The sequence below is a fragment of the Ixodes scapularis genome, unplaced genomic scaffold (assembly GCF_016920785.2).
Source record: "Ixodes scapularis isolate PalLabHiFi unplaced genomic scaffold, ASM1692078v2 ptg001708l_1___fragment_3__unscaffolded, whole genome shotgun sequence".
In the NCBI taxonomy this organism is placed as follows: Eukaryota; Metazoa; Arthropoda; class Arachnida; order Ixodida; family Ixodidae; genus Ixodes; species Ixodes scapularis.
The window spans coordinates 258,969-273,140 of record NW_024610188.1 but is presented as its reverse complement, the minus strand read 5'-3'; the positions used below and the strand labels follow the sequence as shown (position 1 = coordinate 273,140).

Sequence of the window (14,172 nt, the reverse complement as noted above, 5' to 3'; positions counted from 1 at the left end):
TTCGTAGTAGAAGCGGTCGTTGTAGCGGCGTTTGACTGTAGCGCCGTATATATAGGTCTAAACATTTTTTTTCTTTGTTGTAAAATTGTTTTATGATATCCTTTTTCCATCTAAGCTGTTTAAAAAAAATTTTATTTTCCTTTGCACGTGTCTTTTAAGGGAAGCCACTACAGAGAAAAAAGAATTTCTGCAAAAAAGTTGATTTTAAAGAATGCCATATTGACATCCATCTACATCCTAGAGAGTATTCAAAAAAAGTCACTTGTTTACACAGCATGGTTATTTTTTATAAATTATTTTTGGTCCATTGACGCTAAAGAAAAGGTAGAGGTTAGAGCGCCTTGAACATGTTTTTCTCCGTTCCACTTTTTGGCATGAATTTCAGTTTAGGAAAACTATTGTGTAGTAACGGGACAAAAGGAAAGGCTCACTCATTGTTTTTCTTAAGTGGAATTTAATCGGCAATGCCGCTGTGGCATTGTTTTCTTACTTTGTTGATGTCTTTTATAAATTATGTTTAAGATTTTGTCAACGAGATAAAAGGCAAGAAATTTATTTGATTTTTCAGCACGATGTTAGCATAAAATAATTTACATTTTGGAAACTTTTTACAGCTGCCCCCTTTAGGCATTCCGCTGCATATCTAGTAAAGAAAAAAGTTTGTTATCATCCAAGTTTTCTAAAAATAGCTTTCCTAAACAATATCTGTGTTCCCGATTGAAACCACTAATTTTTATCACAATTCTTGTACACAGATGAAACTTTGCACTGCATTCTGCCTCGCAACCCAGTATGCACTGTAAATTTCATTCATATTAAGCCGAAGCTTCTGAAGTTCACTCTTTTGGGTACTGCCCTCCCTTAAATACCCTGCAGTGTCCGTTTAAAGGGCCACTGAAAAGAAAATTTTTTTTTTTTAAACAGCCTAGTTGGGACACGCGTGTCAAAAAATAAATTTTATGTGAAAAAGTTTTTTCAGAGTAATGTTGACGGCGCAAGGTGGGATTGAGTTGGTAGTCTCCTCCTCTCCACTTGTTTTCTCTCTTGGCATTTCGAGCGTGTGGAGGAGGGGTGGATCGGCTTGACAGTCACGTTGAGGTGGAGAATTCAGGTGGAAAGAGTATGACCATCCTGAGACGTCATGAACCTAAATCCCGTGCCGTCAATATTGCTGTAAAAATTTTTTGCGTAAAATCTATTTTTTGATTTGAGTCTCCCTCCCAACCAGACTGTTTAAAAAATTTATTTTCTTTTCAGTGGCCCTTTCAGCAGAGATTGCAGCCAAGCATCATGTGTGAGCTAGCATCCATGCCACTTGCTTTCAGGAATGCCTTTCTAGCACAAGCGCTCATCCTGTGGAAGAATGTCTGAAAGCCGAGATCTTGCGCTCTGACTCTTGTAGCCTTGGCTGCAGTCAAGGCTCAAAAGTAAACGAAGCATAGTAGGTGCATCATTGTTCATATGGTCCGTAGGCTTCCACACTCTTTGCAGGTATGGGTTCCCGAAGATAGAAAAGCTTGAGTACAAACTGGACCAGTCCAGTGTAACGGAACGTCAGCAAGGTGCTACCAACCTGCTGTTCCTTCTCCTTGTGGAGGATCTGCAGCTCCTTCTTGTCCCCGGCCAGGGAGCTTACCAGCTTTTCCAGGTCCTTGACCCTCCCCTGCAGGTCCCACGGCTTGCGTTTGCCCGCTGCAGACGGTGCCAGGGCAGCAGAGCTGCCGGAGCCCTTGCTCTTAGGGGCAGAGGGGGCCACGGACATGCTAGACCCTTTGTGCTTGGAGGCCAAGGAACCAAAGGTGGAGGTGGAACCACTGGCCTTGAGGGCTGAAAAAAAGCAACAGGGGCTGCTGTTCAATGTCTTGCAGCTCAAGACACTGTTCACAGCTCTCAGCAATCAACCAATTTAAAAGATGGCTGGTTTAGGCGGTTTCCGTGTGAAGATGCAAGCATGGGCACTCCCTCTATCAAAGAAGCTAGATCCTGCCAACTCCATTGTGCTGCAGTGATTTAGAAAGAGCCCCCAATATCCCTTTGTGCACGTTGTGGCTCATCTTCGGTCCCCAAGTTCGCAAGCACAGAAGGCGATTAATCCCAAGTTACAGCTGTTACAGCAGGTCCTGCATTTCCAGCAAATTCAGGGTGCAATGTTGGTCATGATTAGGTATGTACTAGCATGAAAGGTAACTGACCATTTTTCATCTGAAAAGGAAGCAGGATTCTTTGCAAGCAAAACAATTTGCTGCATGGAAATGTTGCATTCCAGATATCCTTACACACATAGCATTTTTCCTGTTTAGAGTGGATATTTATTAGTCTGTTAGACATACAGACATGCATTATCCTCCAATGACATTTGTACTTTATTGCAGTCAACATGCCAGCTCAGAAAAACAGAAAAGGTTATCGCACTGGAATGCCTGCTGCAACTACCCCTGGTGCTACTGCACTAGAGAGCGCTTAAACGCAAGGATACACTTAATTTCTGCGAAAGAGACTCTCAACATATGCCAAGCCGATCAGAAATGGTTAGTGATCTTTAAGTATCACAGGTGCAAGCGTGACTTAGCCCACACTTCAATGGTTACAGCAGCAAAGATGTGCACCGACCGTTCCTGGATGCTGCCGATGTCAATGGTGCGCTGCCGACGTCGCAGGTTGACCTCGATCGCCGGAGGCGCTTCTTGAGATCCATGATTTGCTTTGCCGCAGTGGCGGCTGAGGTGGGAGCAGCAGCCCTCTGTCGTTTTGGGTTGTGGTCCTAAAAGGAAATATGTTATATATTCGCCCATCTTTCCTGGCATCACTCTGCTACAGTTGAGAATGCTACAGTTGTGTGTTACAGATTTAAAACAGCACGACAAGCCCTTCCCACAAAGCTCGCTGTGTGCCATCATTGGTGGTTTTCTCCTACCCAGAACTTGCTCTGCTAAAGTGGAATGAGTAGAGGGCTTTGTGGAAGAAGCTTGTCCCAGATTATTCCAAACCTTGAAAAACATTGTAGAGTGGTGATGAAGGTAAAGTAAGCCCCTTCCAGCAAACATTAAAAAAAAAAAAGCATGTTTGATAATGTTGACAAATATTTGTAAGCACAGAATGTGTGATGGCCTTACAATTATTGGCGATAGTCTGCGGGGTGGGGCTCCTTGTAAAGGCTCTTTCTGCTGCTTCTGCCACTTCTTACATTCTCGGCAAGCTCACCTCTTTTCTTCCACCATGGCTTCACAGCCCTGGCCATGATGGAAGAGAGGCGTCTGAATGGCACTGCCTTGCTACAAAGCAGGTGTTGTATTAAAGATCCGCTCCCATTTCTGACAAACACCATGAGATGGTGCAGCGTAACACTGCCCATGCACCTTCAAGGCCGCGAGGAGCACAGACTTCGAATGTTGCACGAAAAGTTCTCTCTTCGTGTTGAGAGCAAACGCTGTCCCTCACTAGCTCAGTCGGTAAAGCACTTGGCTCACAATCAATGTGGAAAGTTGAAATCCTGCCGGGGGGCTGAAGTCTTTATATGGTTCCCTATAAACATAACGCTTTCGGTTTTTTGTAACCGCCAAACGTTGCAGATCACCGTGAAAACTGGCTGATAGAACACACCGTTTTAAAGTCGAATTTGGGGGCTTTACACGGCAAACCAACGAAGGGCATTTGACATGCCCAAGTGGAGTACCAAGAATTAACTACAACCATCTGGGGCTCTTGATTATTCGTGAAAGGTGAAATCCCAGGTACACAGTGCCTTCTCCACAACAGGCCTCCATCAGATTGTGGAACCCGCCACCAGCTTATTCATAGGCTGGCACCTGGCCTAGGAGCCATCAAGACAGCTCACATTCCACCGACACCTATACGAGTGGCATATAATGGAGACTGGATTGTTTCTAACAGTCCTTCTCAAAATGATCAAATCAGCCATTCGCTTTAATTGGCATTTTAAGCAGGGCCGATGTTTAGTGAAGGCAGTACCCAGAGAGCAAGTTGATCCAAGATAACTAGACTGCCCTCTAACATTTTTCAACAAACGGCACCGTCTTACCAGGTTCTCCTTGAGGCTTTCCGAACGCTTCAGGATAGGATTGCCCAGACGATTGGTGGGGGTTGGTGCCCTCAAAGTCCTTTTCGGGACTGCTCCAGAGAGGGGCTGAAACAGGCAGGGGGAACAAGGATGCTGGAAGTTAATTTCAATACACAGCTTGCAATGATGTCACATCAGCCACCATTGCTTCATAACATGTTCCTGTGCACGTACCTTCTGCAGCACACATTTCACACTGTTAATATTTTTCTTCCCGTCAAGGCTTGCCGAGAAGAACACATTTCATGCCACATATTTGCTACAGAAGGTATGGGCACAGAAGCATGGTATGGACACATGGCGGCTGGTTCGATGCCACAAGGCGTCACGTGAGAGGCATGTATAGTCTAGCCATCCTAGCATAAGCATAAAACAGCTGATCCTTGCATCAGCACAAATGTCAGTGTTGGGTAATGTACTTCTAAAAAGTACTCGAAGTAAAGTACAAGACAAATTAGAGGTTATGTACTTGAAGTAAAGTAGCAAGTACACCGGGTCCAAAGCACTTGAAGGAAACTACTGTAAATACAATGCACTTTCAAAGTACAAGTAAATGGCGGCAAATATTAAAGTCAAGTGGCTTCAGAGTTGGCAAAGCATCCTGATACGAAGTTTTCAGTCGCTCGTTTTCAAGCGCCTTTCGGCGTTCAAGCTTTTCGGAGGCCGCGTTTGCCCTTGGAAACTGCTCATTGTGAGGTACTACATACACCACACACTTCGCTGCTGCGCTTCCGTGAAGTTGTTTGCAGCACCATTTTATTACAGGTAAGGTCTCTCTGCACGCACACGGCTGCAACATGGCTCCGGTGTCAGCCAACACCTACAAGCTCTGAAAACCAACCGAAGTTACAAGAAGGGAGCCTTCGTTATTATGTGTACAGTACTTGCTGCTACTACCAGCCGAAAGACAGACAATTCCATAACCGCAGGTGACCGCCCACCAACAATCACAGAACATAGTAGCTCAAGGGAACGTCAACAAGGTTACAAAGCAACTTAAAAAGCAACTATTGAGAGCAGGAAAAAAAAAAAAAATTACAGTACTTACTTTGCTCTGGGTGCTTGGAGTAGTCCCCAGCGGACCGCTCGAGCTCCCAGCTACAAGTTGAAACACGACAGGGTGAGTTGCGCCCGGCAAATACAAGCGCAGTCATTTTGTAGCAGTTCCAGGACGAGGTTTGAAACGAAGTTTCGTCAACTTTTCTCGCGCGAACGTATGAGACGCTTGGGAAAATGCTACAAGTCAAAACCAGAAAAGCGAGGGGCGTGAGTCTCGAAGAAAAATGATGGCATATCTCGGGGCATTTGAAGCCGCAATACTTACAGGCACTCATCCTGCTGAGGACGCAGTGGAGGGAAGTGACCACGGCGTACAGGGACACCTACAAGGCACACGGCACGAATGAGACAAAACGACTAAACTGACTAAACGACTGAACCGAGGTTCCCGTTCCCGTGCACTGGAGAATGCCGCACGCCGCCTTTAGGAACAACGGCGAAATTGTTTGAATATGCGGACAAACCTTATGAGAGTTTGGATTGGTCGAGCGGTTTCGAGCTTGGGTTTCGAGAGTATGACTGAACCTATCTGCTTCTTGTTTTGTTTTTCGAGTACAAATTGTTAACAAATAACTTAACTAATATAAGAATTATTTTATACAATGTTTATTACGTTATGATTGATTTACTTAGCTCAGATCATTGCATTAATTTTAAAATAAAACTGGTGAGGCTGCTGAGCATAGAGTTATTAGAGTTATTACAATAAACGCTAGAGGCTCAGCTGGCGCTAGTGTCTATGGGACTTCCGGTTACAAATTGAAGCAGACAGCATGCCCAGCAGGCAGTCTACTTTTTCAGTCTTCCTAATTTTGTCTCGTCGCCGGAAAATAACATTAATAACTTTTGTTATTTCGGTTGTACCGGGTAGTATGTACCTTTATTAATATTCTGAAAGAGTAATTGCTTTAGTTACAGCATTTTTTCCTTTACCACTGAACGATGCTAAACTTCGCTATATTTCAGGCCCAAACCTCTGTTCCATGGCAGGTATGTAGAAACGAGCGACGATTCTAAGCAAAATAACGATCGAAAGGAATGTAGAGTGGGTTCAAAGTTCGCCAGCATTCCGCTGGTGCTTATCTCTACGAGCGGTTAAAAAAAACGTTCAAAACGTAAATAAAGAACGTGGGCTACGAAAGTACGTGTGTTTTATTATTTCCTATGTTGGGCAGTTTTTATCGCGCACCTGTCCTCTGGCTTCTCCCTATTTGCAATGATTTGGAGCGAGCCGGTGATGATTTGAACACAGAACAAGCATCTTCGCACATATTCATGAGCAGAAAGAATAAAGCAGTACTAATTTATTGCAAATCGGACTATATTACGCGACTTTCAACTTATTTTGATCGTCTGCAAGCACAAGGAGTTACTTACCCAGTGTTACTGCGTAGTTCTTGCCGTCTCTCTTGGTGTTCCACATGTCGTTCGTTCATTTGGCACGTATATCCCCCGTGTTGGAAAGCGTCGACTCCGTGTTCGTGCTAACAGTGTCCGACAGTGCACATAAATACACGTACGAAGCGGTTTTTACACCGTTTTTAATGCCGCGAATTTCAAATAAAAATGCTGTAACTGACCAATTATTTCGTCTGCGTGACTGAGAAATGTTCCAATGTGCCTAGTGTGTACAAATTATTCGTGATATTTTCCCATAGAATTGCGTTACCGGAAGTCAATTTCTGACTGCATGCTGTCTGCTTCAATTCGCGTCAGCACACTAGCGCCACTTGAACCTCTAGCGTACATTATAATAACTCTATGGTAGACTCACTGATCTCAATGACAATTGCTGGATCGCGTTTGCCCGCTCCGCGAATGCGGTCACTGGCGGCCATCTTTAGGTAGAGTTATATCACCTCTAGCCAATGTAAGCTGCTGCAGCCGCTATCATCCATCCATGGCAGATAGCGTTTTGGCAGGTGGGTTGGCAGGCTGCGGTGAAAATAGCGTGGGTGATATTGCGTGCTTGATTAAAATTATTTGACGAAACATGTTTTTGAAACCCGGCGTGAACAGTAGTCTGGTTTTTGAGGACCTGGTAAAAGTTTCACGAAATCGCAGCACCGGGAGAAAAGCAGCACAGCACGTATCGAAAGTCGCATCGAAAGGAGCATCGAAAGCAGACGACGGTACGGAGTCAGCTTTTGATGCGAGCTGCGCTGCTTTCCCCCGGTGCTGCGCTTTCGTAGAACTTTCGCCGGGTCCTCAAAGATGAGGCTACCGTTCACGCCGGGTTTCAAGAATCTGCTTCATCAAACAACTTCAATCAAGCACGAAATGTCACCCACGGTACAGTGTACTAGATCTACGGCTATTTTTATGGCAGCCTGCCGCCATTGCGCTGTCCGCCATATTACTATGATGGCTAGAGATGATATAACTCTACCTAAAGATGGCCGCCAGTGACCGCATTCCGGTCCATAGGAGGAGCTGGTCAAACGCGATCCAGCAAATAGACATAGAGATCAGTGGGTAGACTCCAGTATTAAATTTAGTTTGTTTGCTATGCTCTCGTGTGCTCGCCTTTTTGCGTTTGTTTGTTTTTTCTTCTAGCCTGGCTTCATTGTTAGTCCCTGGTTCAACCTAGCTTTTCTATTCTTTTTAAGTGATTTTTTTTTTTTTTTTGTTTAACCTTAATTGGGGTCCTGCAATCATATTTAAGTGTCTATCTTTTTTGCGGTTTCCACGTCTCTTGGGGTTCGGGCAAGTCAGCGGGCATGGAGAGAGTAATAAACATCAGTGCGTCATACTTTAACCAGGGGGGTAAAGGTGGGTGAGGAGGAGTGGCAAATTCCGTGCGCCGACATCCTGGGTCCCGAGTGAACGATCGCAAAAGAGAGCGACAGAACACGAGAGAAAGAAAGCAACGTTGCCATGGTAAACATAGAGCACTATATAGTGCTCTAGGTAAACACGGAGAGTGAAAACTCTCAGCAATATAAACAATGATAATTTAACGTTGTAAACTAAATTCTGAGCTATTCTAACGCTTATAAAAAACAATAAAGTCATTACGCTGCATTAACTTCCCTTCTGTCGAAATCTCGGAAATCTGGTGGTTGCACAGTTTCGTATTCCTCAACCGCGCCCAGCCGCGCCCCACCAGCAGCGTTAACGCGAGGCCGTACATCTGCGCGCTATGCAAAAAGAAACCTTCGAAAAGAACGCGAGTATCTTTCCACCGGTAAGTTCGTGGATTGTTGAAGTTCACGAAACTGCTCTGATGATGTAACCGTGTTTGGGATAGCGAAGCTTCGGCCAAAAAGCGGTTCAAAACAAATCGCCAGCGACATCAACCTGGAGGGTCACGTGAAGGATGCGATTGAAGCGCGACTAGGAGAGGTGGGGACAAACATTATTAAAATTAATTAGTTTGTGACTAGAAGTATAATCATTAGTATTTTTAAACAAGCTAAATATAATTATTAGATAATATCAATTATATTTAACGCGCTACAAAATTCAAAACTGTCTTTGTTTTTGCTAATATTATGCATTAGGGAGCCTCCCTATTATGCATACTTCTTATTAGCGTCCTCTGTACGCCATTAGCAAAGAGGCCGACTAGCAATAGCGATATTTGCAGTTTTTTGTAGACCTCGTGGCGCGCGGAAAGGTAAGCTGCAGACGTCCGTCTGCTTGCTTGTGTTTGAGCCTCCACGTGCTCTTCGCTTTTAATTGTTTTAGCGGCAGTTTACACCGTTTCGGGAGTTTTGTTGTTTGCTCGGGTGTGATTAGCCCAGTTACCTGCGCGGGAACTCGGCTATCGTGCACTTGGATCTTGGACGCTACTGCGCCCAAGGGGCTTAACGTATTTTGCGACGATGAGCACAGCGCGAGATACGCAAAGAAACGGTGCTCCGTGGAAATGTGTGGAAGCAACACCCGCACGGCTGGCATCTCGCTGCACCGGTTTCCCCTCGACTCTCGAAGGTGAGACTTCGCTACTGTCAGTAACATGCCTGCTGTGTGATGTATGCCCCCTTGTTCGGTCTTCTCTTAATTCTTGTTAGTTTTCCCTAAAACTATTAGGGTTCTCTGGATGTGCACAAGAAACTACACCTGAAGGTGTAATATGTTATACTAGGAATGTTTTAACTTCGAAATCACTGTGACTTCGCACCGTTGTGCGCCGTCATTATAAAAGTGCCCACGATATTAAAATTTACCTGTACCGGCCTGACTCTGAGGAGCCTAGTGTCGTGATCATCGGCGTGGCTATCAGTGGTACAGCACAGATATATAATTGGGCATCTGTGCGTAAGACTGGTGTTTTTACTCTTCATGATGTACACAGAGCGTTGATGTCATGCATTTGATTTGCTTTGGTTTGTGGTCATTTTGGCTACATTTTCTTTTCGTAAGTATTCACGACACCCTCATAGCACCATGCCTTATCTGCAGGCGTGAAGCCTGGGTTCGGTTCTGCAACAACCGAAGTCTACAGGGGAAGATTCCATGTCAGCTGCGAGACAGGCTAGTTTGCTCCTTACATTTCGAGGAGTCAGCTCTCCTGCGCCCTGGACACCTCCGTCACAATGCGTTGCCAAGTGTGCTTCCCACAAAAAGTAAGCAGACCAATAAACATACCGTGCACTTTGTGACTAAGCATGGTTAATCCGCTCTTAGAAAAATAGTTACTACATGGGGTTGAAATATTGCTTTTGTGGGCTCATAACATTTTTATATTATTTGCAGAGACGACACATGGCGACATTTCCAGCAAAAGCTCTCCAGGTTTAGCAGTCGTGCATGGTGAGCTTTTTCACTATAACTAACATAAAGTGGCAGCAACTGCCAGCACCACTGCATTACCTCATGGTCTTCATGACTTGAGCATTTTGCAAAAGCACTAGGTGAGATTAGCTGGGAAAAGCTGGTTGAACATGAACAGAGGTACTGCTAGAAGTTCATTTCAGGTCCGTTTATAATGGCATGTTTTACTTGAGGTGACATAATCAACGTCAATATTGGTCCACGGAGCATATTTTGCCTTGCCGACACCCAGTCTTCCATAATAAAGCTGCCCATGAAAGAAAGTGATTTACATTTTGTTTTAAAATAGGCGAATTTACCATAAATTTGCAAAGGTGAGTGTGACACACTCATTGAGCTACACATGCTTCGGCAGTTCAGACTCACGGAGCTTCTGTAGTCACCCTGACGACCAGTCTTCTGAAATGAAACTTTAGGGGGAACAAGGTGATTTTCTTTTCGTGTGTTAGAATAGACACATACGAAGGAACTCAACTACTATTCCATGGCTAACTTCACGCTAAATTTGCAGAGAGGATTTCGCCAGCCTCATCGATCTGCACATACTCCGGCCACTCAGACTGGTGGAGTTCCTGTAGTCACCCTGACGACCAGTCTTCTGAATTAAACCTGTCATGAACGAAGGTGAATATACTTTTTATGCATTCAAATAGGGGAATAACGGGGTCTTCAACCTCTTCTCCTTTGCTAAGTTCACATTAAATTTGCAGGGCGTATTTCTGTGGCTTCATTGGACCACTCATACACGTGCATCTTACTAGAGAACAGTCGACTAAGGGCCCATAATAAGTGGTGGCCGAATATTGTTTGTGCTATCTTTTTTATTCCCTTTTCTTTATGAGCTTGCTTTCTTAAGTGGTAGAAACAGCGCAACTTGACGAAGGACAGGAAACAAGGAGTATACAGACAGGCGCAGTAAAAGTACACAGAGAGGCACTGTTTCTGCCAGCTTAAATGAACGACCAACTCGCCCAACTTTCCACTCTGTTGAACTTGCTTTCTTACTTGCAGTTTTTACAGAAGCTTTCCTTTGTTTCTTTCTTTTTTTGCGGTTGATCACCGCTGCGCTCTACGTCAAGATGCTGCTCCTGCTCAAGACTCCAACGGGGACGTGGCTGACATGGAGATTTTGGTTTCTTCACCGTTGCCTAGAGACTCTCTCTCTGGCTGTGCTGCTGGGCCTTCTCACAAATGTGAGTGCTTTCTATGATGCGAACTTTTTTCTTTTGCAGTTTTTTTTTGTGAAGTTATAAAAGATCAGGCCGCAAAAATAAAAAGCCAAGGCTCGAAAAACACCAGGGGATACTAAACTTTATCTTGAGAGCAGATGACGCAGGGGGTCACATAACACCAGACAGACTAGCTGGCAGCTGCAAATCGAAGTTTGTTCGAAGTTCACCACATTTTTGTTTCACGGTATTGTCATTGTCAAGCACACAAAAAGACAAAAAAATGTTCCACAAGCAGGTGTTAACACCGTCAAATCAAAACAGCTGAACCGGTTTCACTGTATCATAAGTCTTCCCGCAAAACCTCACGTAAGACAGTGGTTTTTAAAGTTATCGAAAAGCTGCTGTGGTCATATGTGTGTGATGCTGAACCTGTCATGGTCCCTTGTCCTATCTGCCAAACTTTAGTTGCCTGTTGTTGTGCGAGCGCTTCACTGATAGAGTGCCATGGGCATAAGTAAGGTAGGGTCAAGCTTTAAGAAAATGCATTTCACAGTTTGGATGCCTATTCTGACTTGCATGTTTCTGTGTGCGCGCTTGTCTTTTTGGACTATCAGGTCTCCGGCCAACATGAAGCACCTAGTCCAACATAAAGATGTACTGCTGCTTTCCTAAACTTGAATTGCATGTGTTTGTCACACTTGCTGTTCTTGTTTAAAGACACATCAGATCATTGAGGAATATTCTTGAGCGTGAAGAGATTACACATTTAATAAATTGATGGCGAATGCAAGTTTTTCTTGGAGAGCTAATCTGGGTCATTTGCCAAATTGCAGCACCCTGCAAAAGCCGGAGCATCGGCAGCAAGAAGGTGAACGCCCTGAGAGCCAAGGTGCGACAGCTTCAAGAGCGTCACAAGAGGCTGCAAAGAAGGCTGCAACGACAACGTCGGATGAGGACTGTTGCCGAAGTCGTTGAGAGTGCCCGCGTTTATGTGTCTCCTCCTGTCGCCGCACTCGTTGAAGCCCAGCTTAGAATGAGCAATGTGAGACGGTTTGGCCAGAGATGGTGCAGCCACAACAAAGCCTTGGTTTTAGGCCTCTACTTTCATGGCCCCAAAGGCTATAAGTATTGCAGGCGACTGCTCAGGCTGCCATCAGTAAGGTCACTGCAGCTATGGCTTCAGCGTGTGCCACTAACGGTTGGATTTTACCGTGGCATTTTCGAGCTGATAAGGAGCGGGCGGCTTCTTTTTCTCGAGCCGATCGGGCATGCAGCATAGCCTTTGATGAAATGTACGTCAAAAAACAGCTTTCATACAACCCCTCGTCTGACAGGTTTGAAAGACTTGAACATAGTGGAGAGCAAGGCAAAAAGCTGGCAAATAAGGCTCTGATGTTCGTGGCGAAAGGAGTCGGAACACCGTGGAAGCAGCCGCTTGGCTATTTTTTGCTCACAAAGGCACACCTTCAGATGTACTAAAAGATATCTTTTTCCAGTGCCACAACGCCCTTGTGGACGCTGGCCTGGAGCCGGTAGCTGCTGTATGCAATGAAGGGTGCGAGAACGTGTCTCTTTTTCAAGCATCGTAACTGCCGAAAAGCCTTACGTAGAGATCAATGGCAAGTTACTTTTTTTTTCGATGCTCCGCACATTTTGAAGTGACTCAGAAACATGTTATTCAAATAAGACTAAAAAGTTAGTGATTACATAGTGAAAAGTTCCTACATCAAGGAAGCTTATGGAAAGGGCCATAAACTTGAGATCCGTTCTATGCCAAAGCTGAAGGAGAAGTATTTTAATAGGACCTTCTCGGAAAAGATGTCGGTGAAGCTAGCAGCTCAGGTGTTTAGCAATCACTGCGCAGCTGCAATGTATGCCCTTGTTACTTTTCAGCAATTGCCAGCCACAGCTGTTCACCCAGCAAGATTCGTTGAAAGAATCGACCGTCTCTTTGACAGCCTAAATAGCTCGAAGAAATCTGCAAAGACGCCATATGCCTCTGCAATGTGTAACGGCTCTATTCATGAGGAGTTTCTGAAAGAGTGCATTCTGGTTTTTAAAAGCCTGCAAGTACTCGGATGTAGAAGGCAGCCGCACTGCATTCGTGGCTTTTGCTTGACAGTTAGGTCACTGGTGCTGCTCAGCAGTCACCTCGCAGTTAATTACGGGTTTTCCCACCCTTTAAACCGCCATTTGAACCAGAACACCCTTTAAAACACTTTTGTTTTTATACTTTCAAAATCAGGCGCAAACACGAACTCCACTTTCCGTCAATTTCAGGCTGCGTTCAGGCACCTTTTGATTAGCAACCTATTCAAGCTGTCGGAAAAATCAAACTGTGCTGACGACATGTCTCTCCTTGCTATGTTCCCAGCAGGCCTTTTGGCACCTTCTCCTCCTCTTGCCTTAGGAAGCACAATCTTTCTTACCCCGGCAGACGATTCGCCTTCAAACTACCCTTTGGCAATAGAAGAGAACAACATGGTTTACTTTGCTGGGTGGCTGCTGACATCCCAGAAATATGAGCTGGGGAGAGAAAATGCGTGTTTTTCTGAGGGAAATCAAGTGCTCTTGTATTTGAGTGTGAAAGGCACTGCCGACTCCCACTTTGGAATCCTCTCAGTTCCTTCTGCTTCTTTCAGATTATTTGTTGAAGCTTGTGAGGAAGTCTTCGAGACATGTATCAACAACCTAATTTCAAAGGAGAACGCAGGGCGAACTCGTTGTGTCCTTTTTCACTAGAAGATTCCAAAGCCTCTGACTATATGTGACGAAAGTGTTTACGATGATTTGTTTTCTCTGATTGCCAGAGTCATTCTGCACTGGTTAGCGCGAAAAAAAAAGCTGACTATTTGATACAGTAGCAAAGTGTAAAGCTAGGCAGCAAGTGCACAGGCTACGTATGTGAGACCACCCAGAGTACTTTTTAAAGTAGTGCAGGCATGTTCCATTCGAGCCTTTCATTTGTTTCTTGAGGAGTAATGTAGTCTTCTAACTTATTCACATATATAGCGCTTAAAGCTGTGAAGCAAAACTGGCTTATGAAGTGCAGCATACCACAGGACTCCAAGACGGTTTACTCCA

At 44.7% G+C, this 14,172-nt stretch overlaps 1 protein-coding gene across 2 annotated transcripts in view; it reads right to left on the bottom strand.

Moving 5' to 3' along the window:
- LOC120851103 (carboxy-terminal kinesin 2-like) overlaps nucleotides 1-6,528 on the bottom strand; it is a 63,637-nt gene extending 57,109 nt beyond the window's left edge. The window contains exons 1-6 of one of the 2 annotated variants that reach the window (XM_040223657.3): nucleotides 6,515-6,528; nucleotides 5,403-5,460; nucleotides 5,127-5,176; nucleotides 4,040-4,144; nucleotides 2,611-2,761; nucleotides 1,574-1,827 (exon numbers count right to left, since the gene is read on the bottom strand). In XM_040223657.3, coding sequence (XP_040079591.1) covers nucleotides 1,574-1,827; nucleotides 2,611-2,761; nucleotides 4,040-4,144; nucleotides 5,127-5,176; nucleotides 5,403-5,412 — 570 coding nt within the window. In that variant the 5' untranslated portion in view covers nucleotides 5,413-5,460; nucleotides 6,515-6,528. Of the gene's footprint in view, nucleotides 1-1,573; nucleotides 1,828-2,610; nucleotides 2,762-4,039; nucleotides 4,145-5,126; nucleotides 5,177-5,402; nucleotides 5,676-6,514 lie in introns of those variants that run through there. The other variant, XM_042288311.1, reaches the window with a different exon arrangement.
- Nucleotides 6,529-14,172: the final 7,644 nt, after the last annotated feature.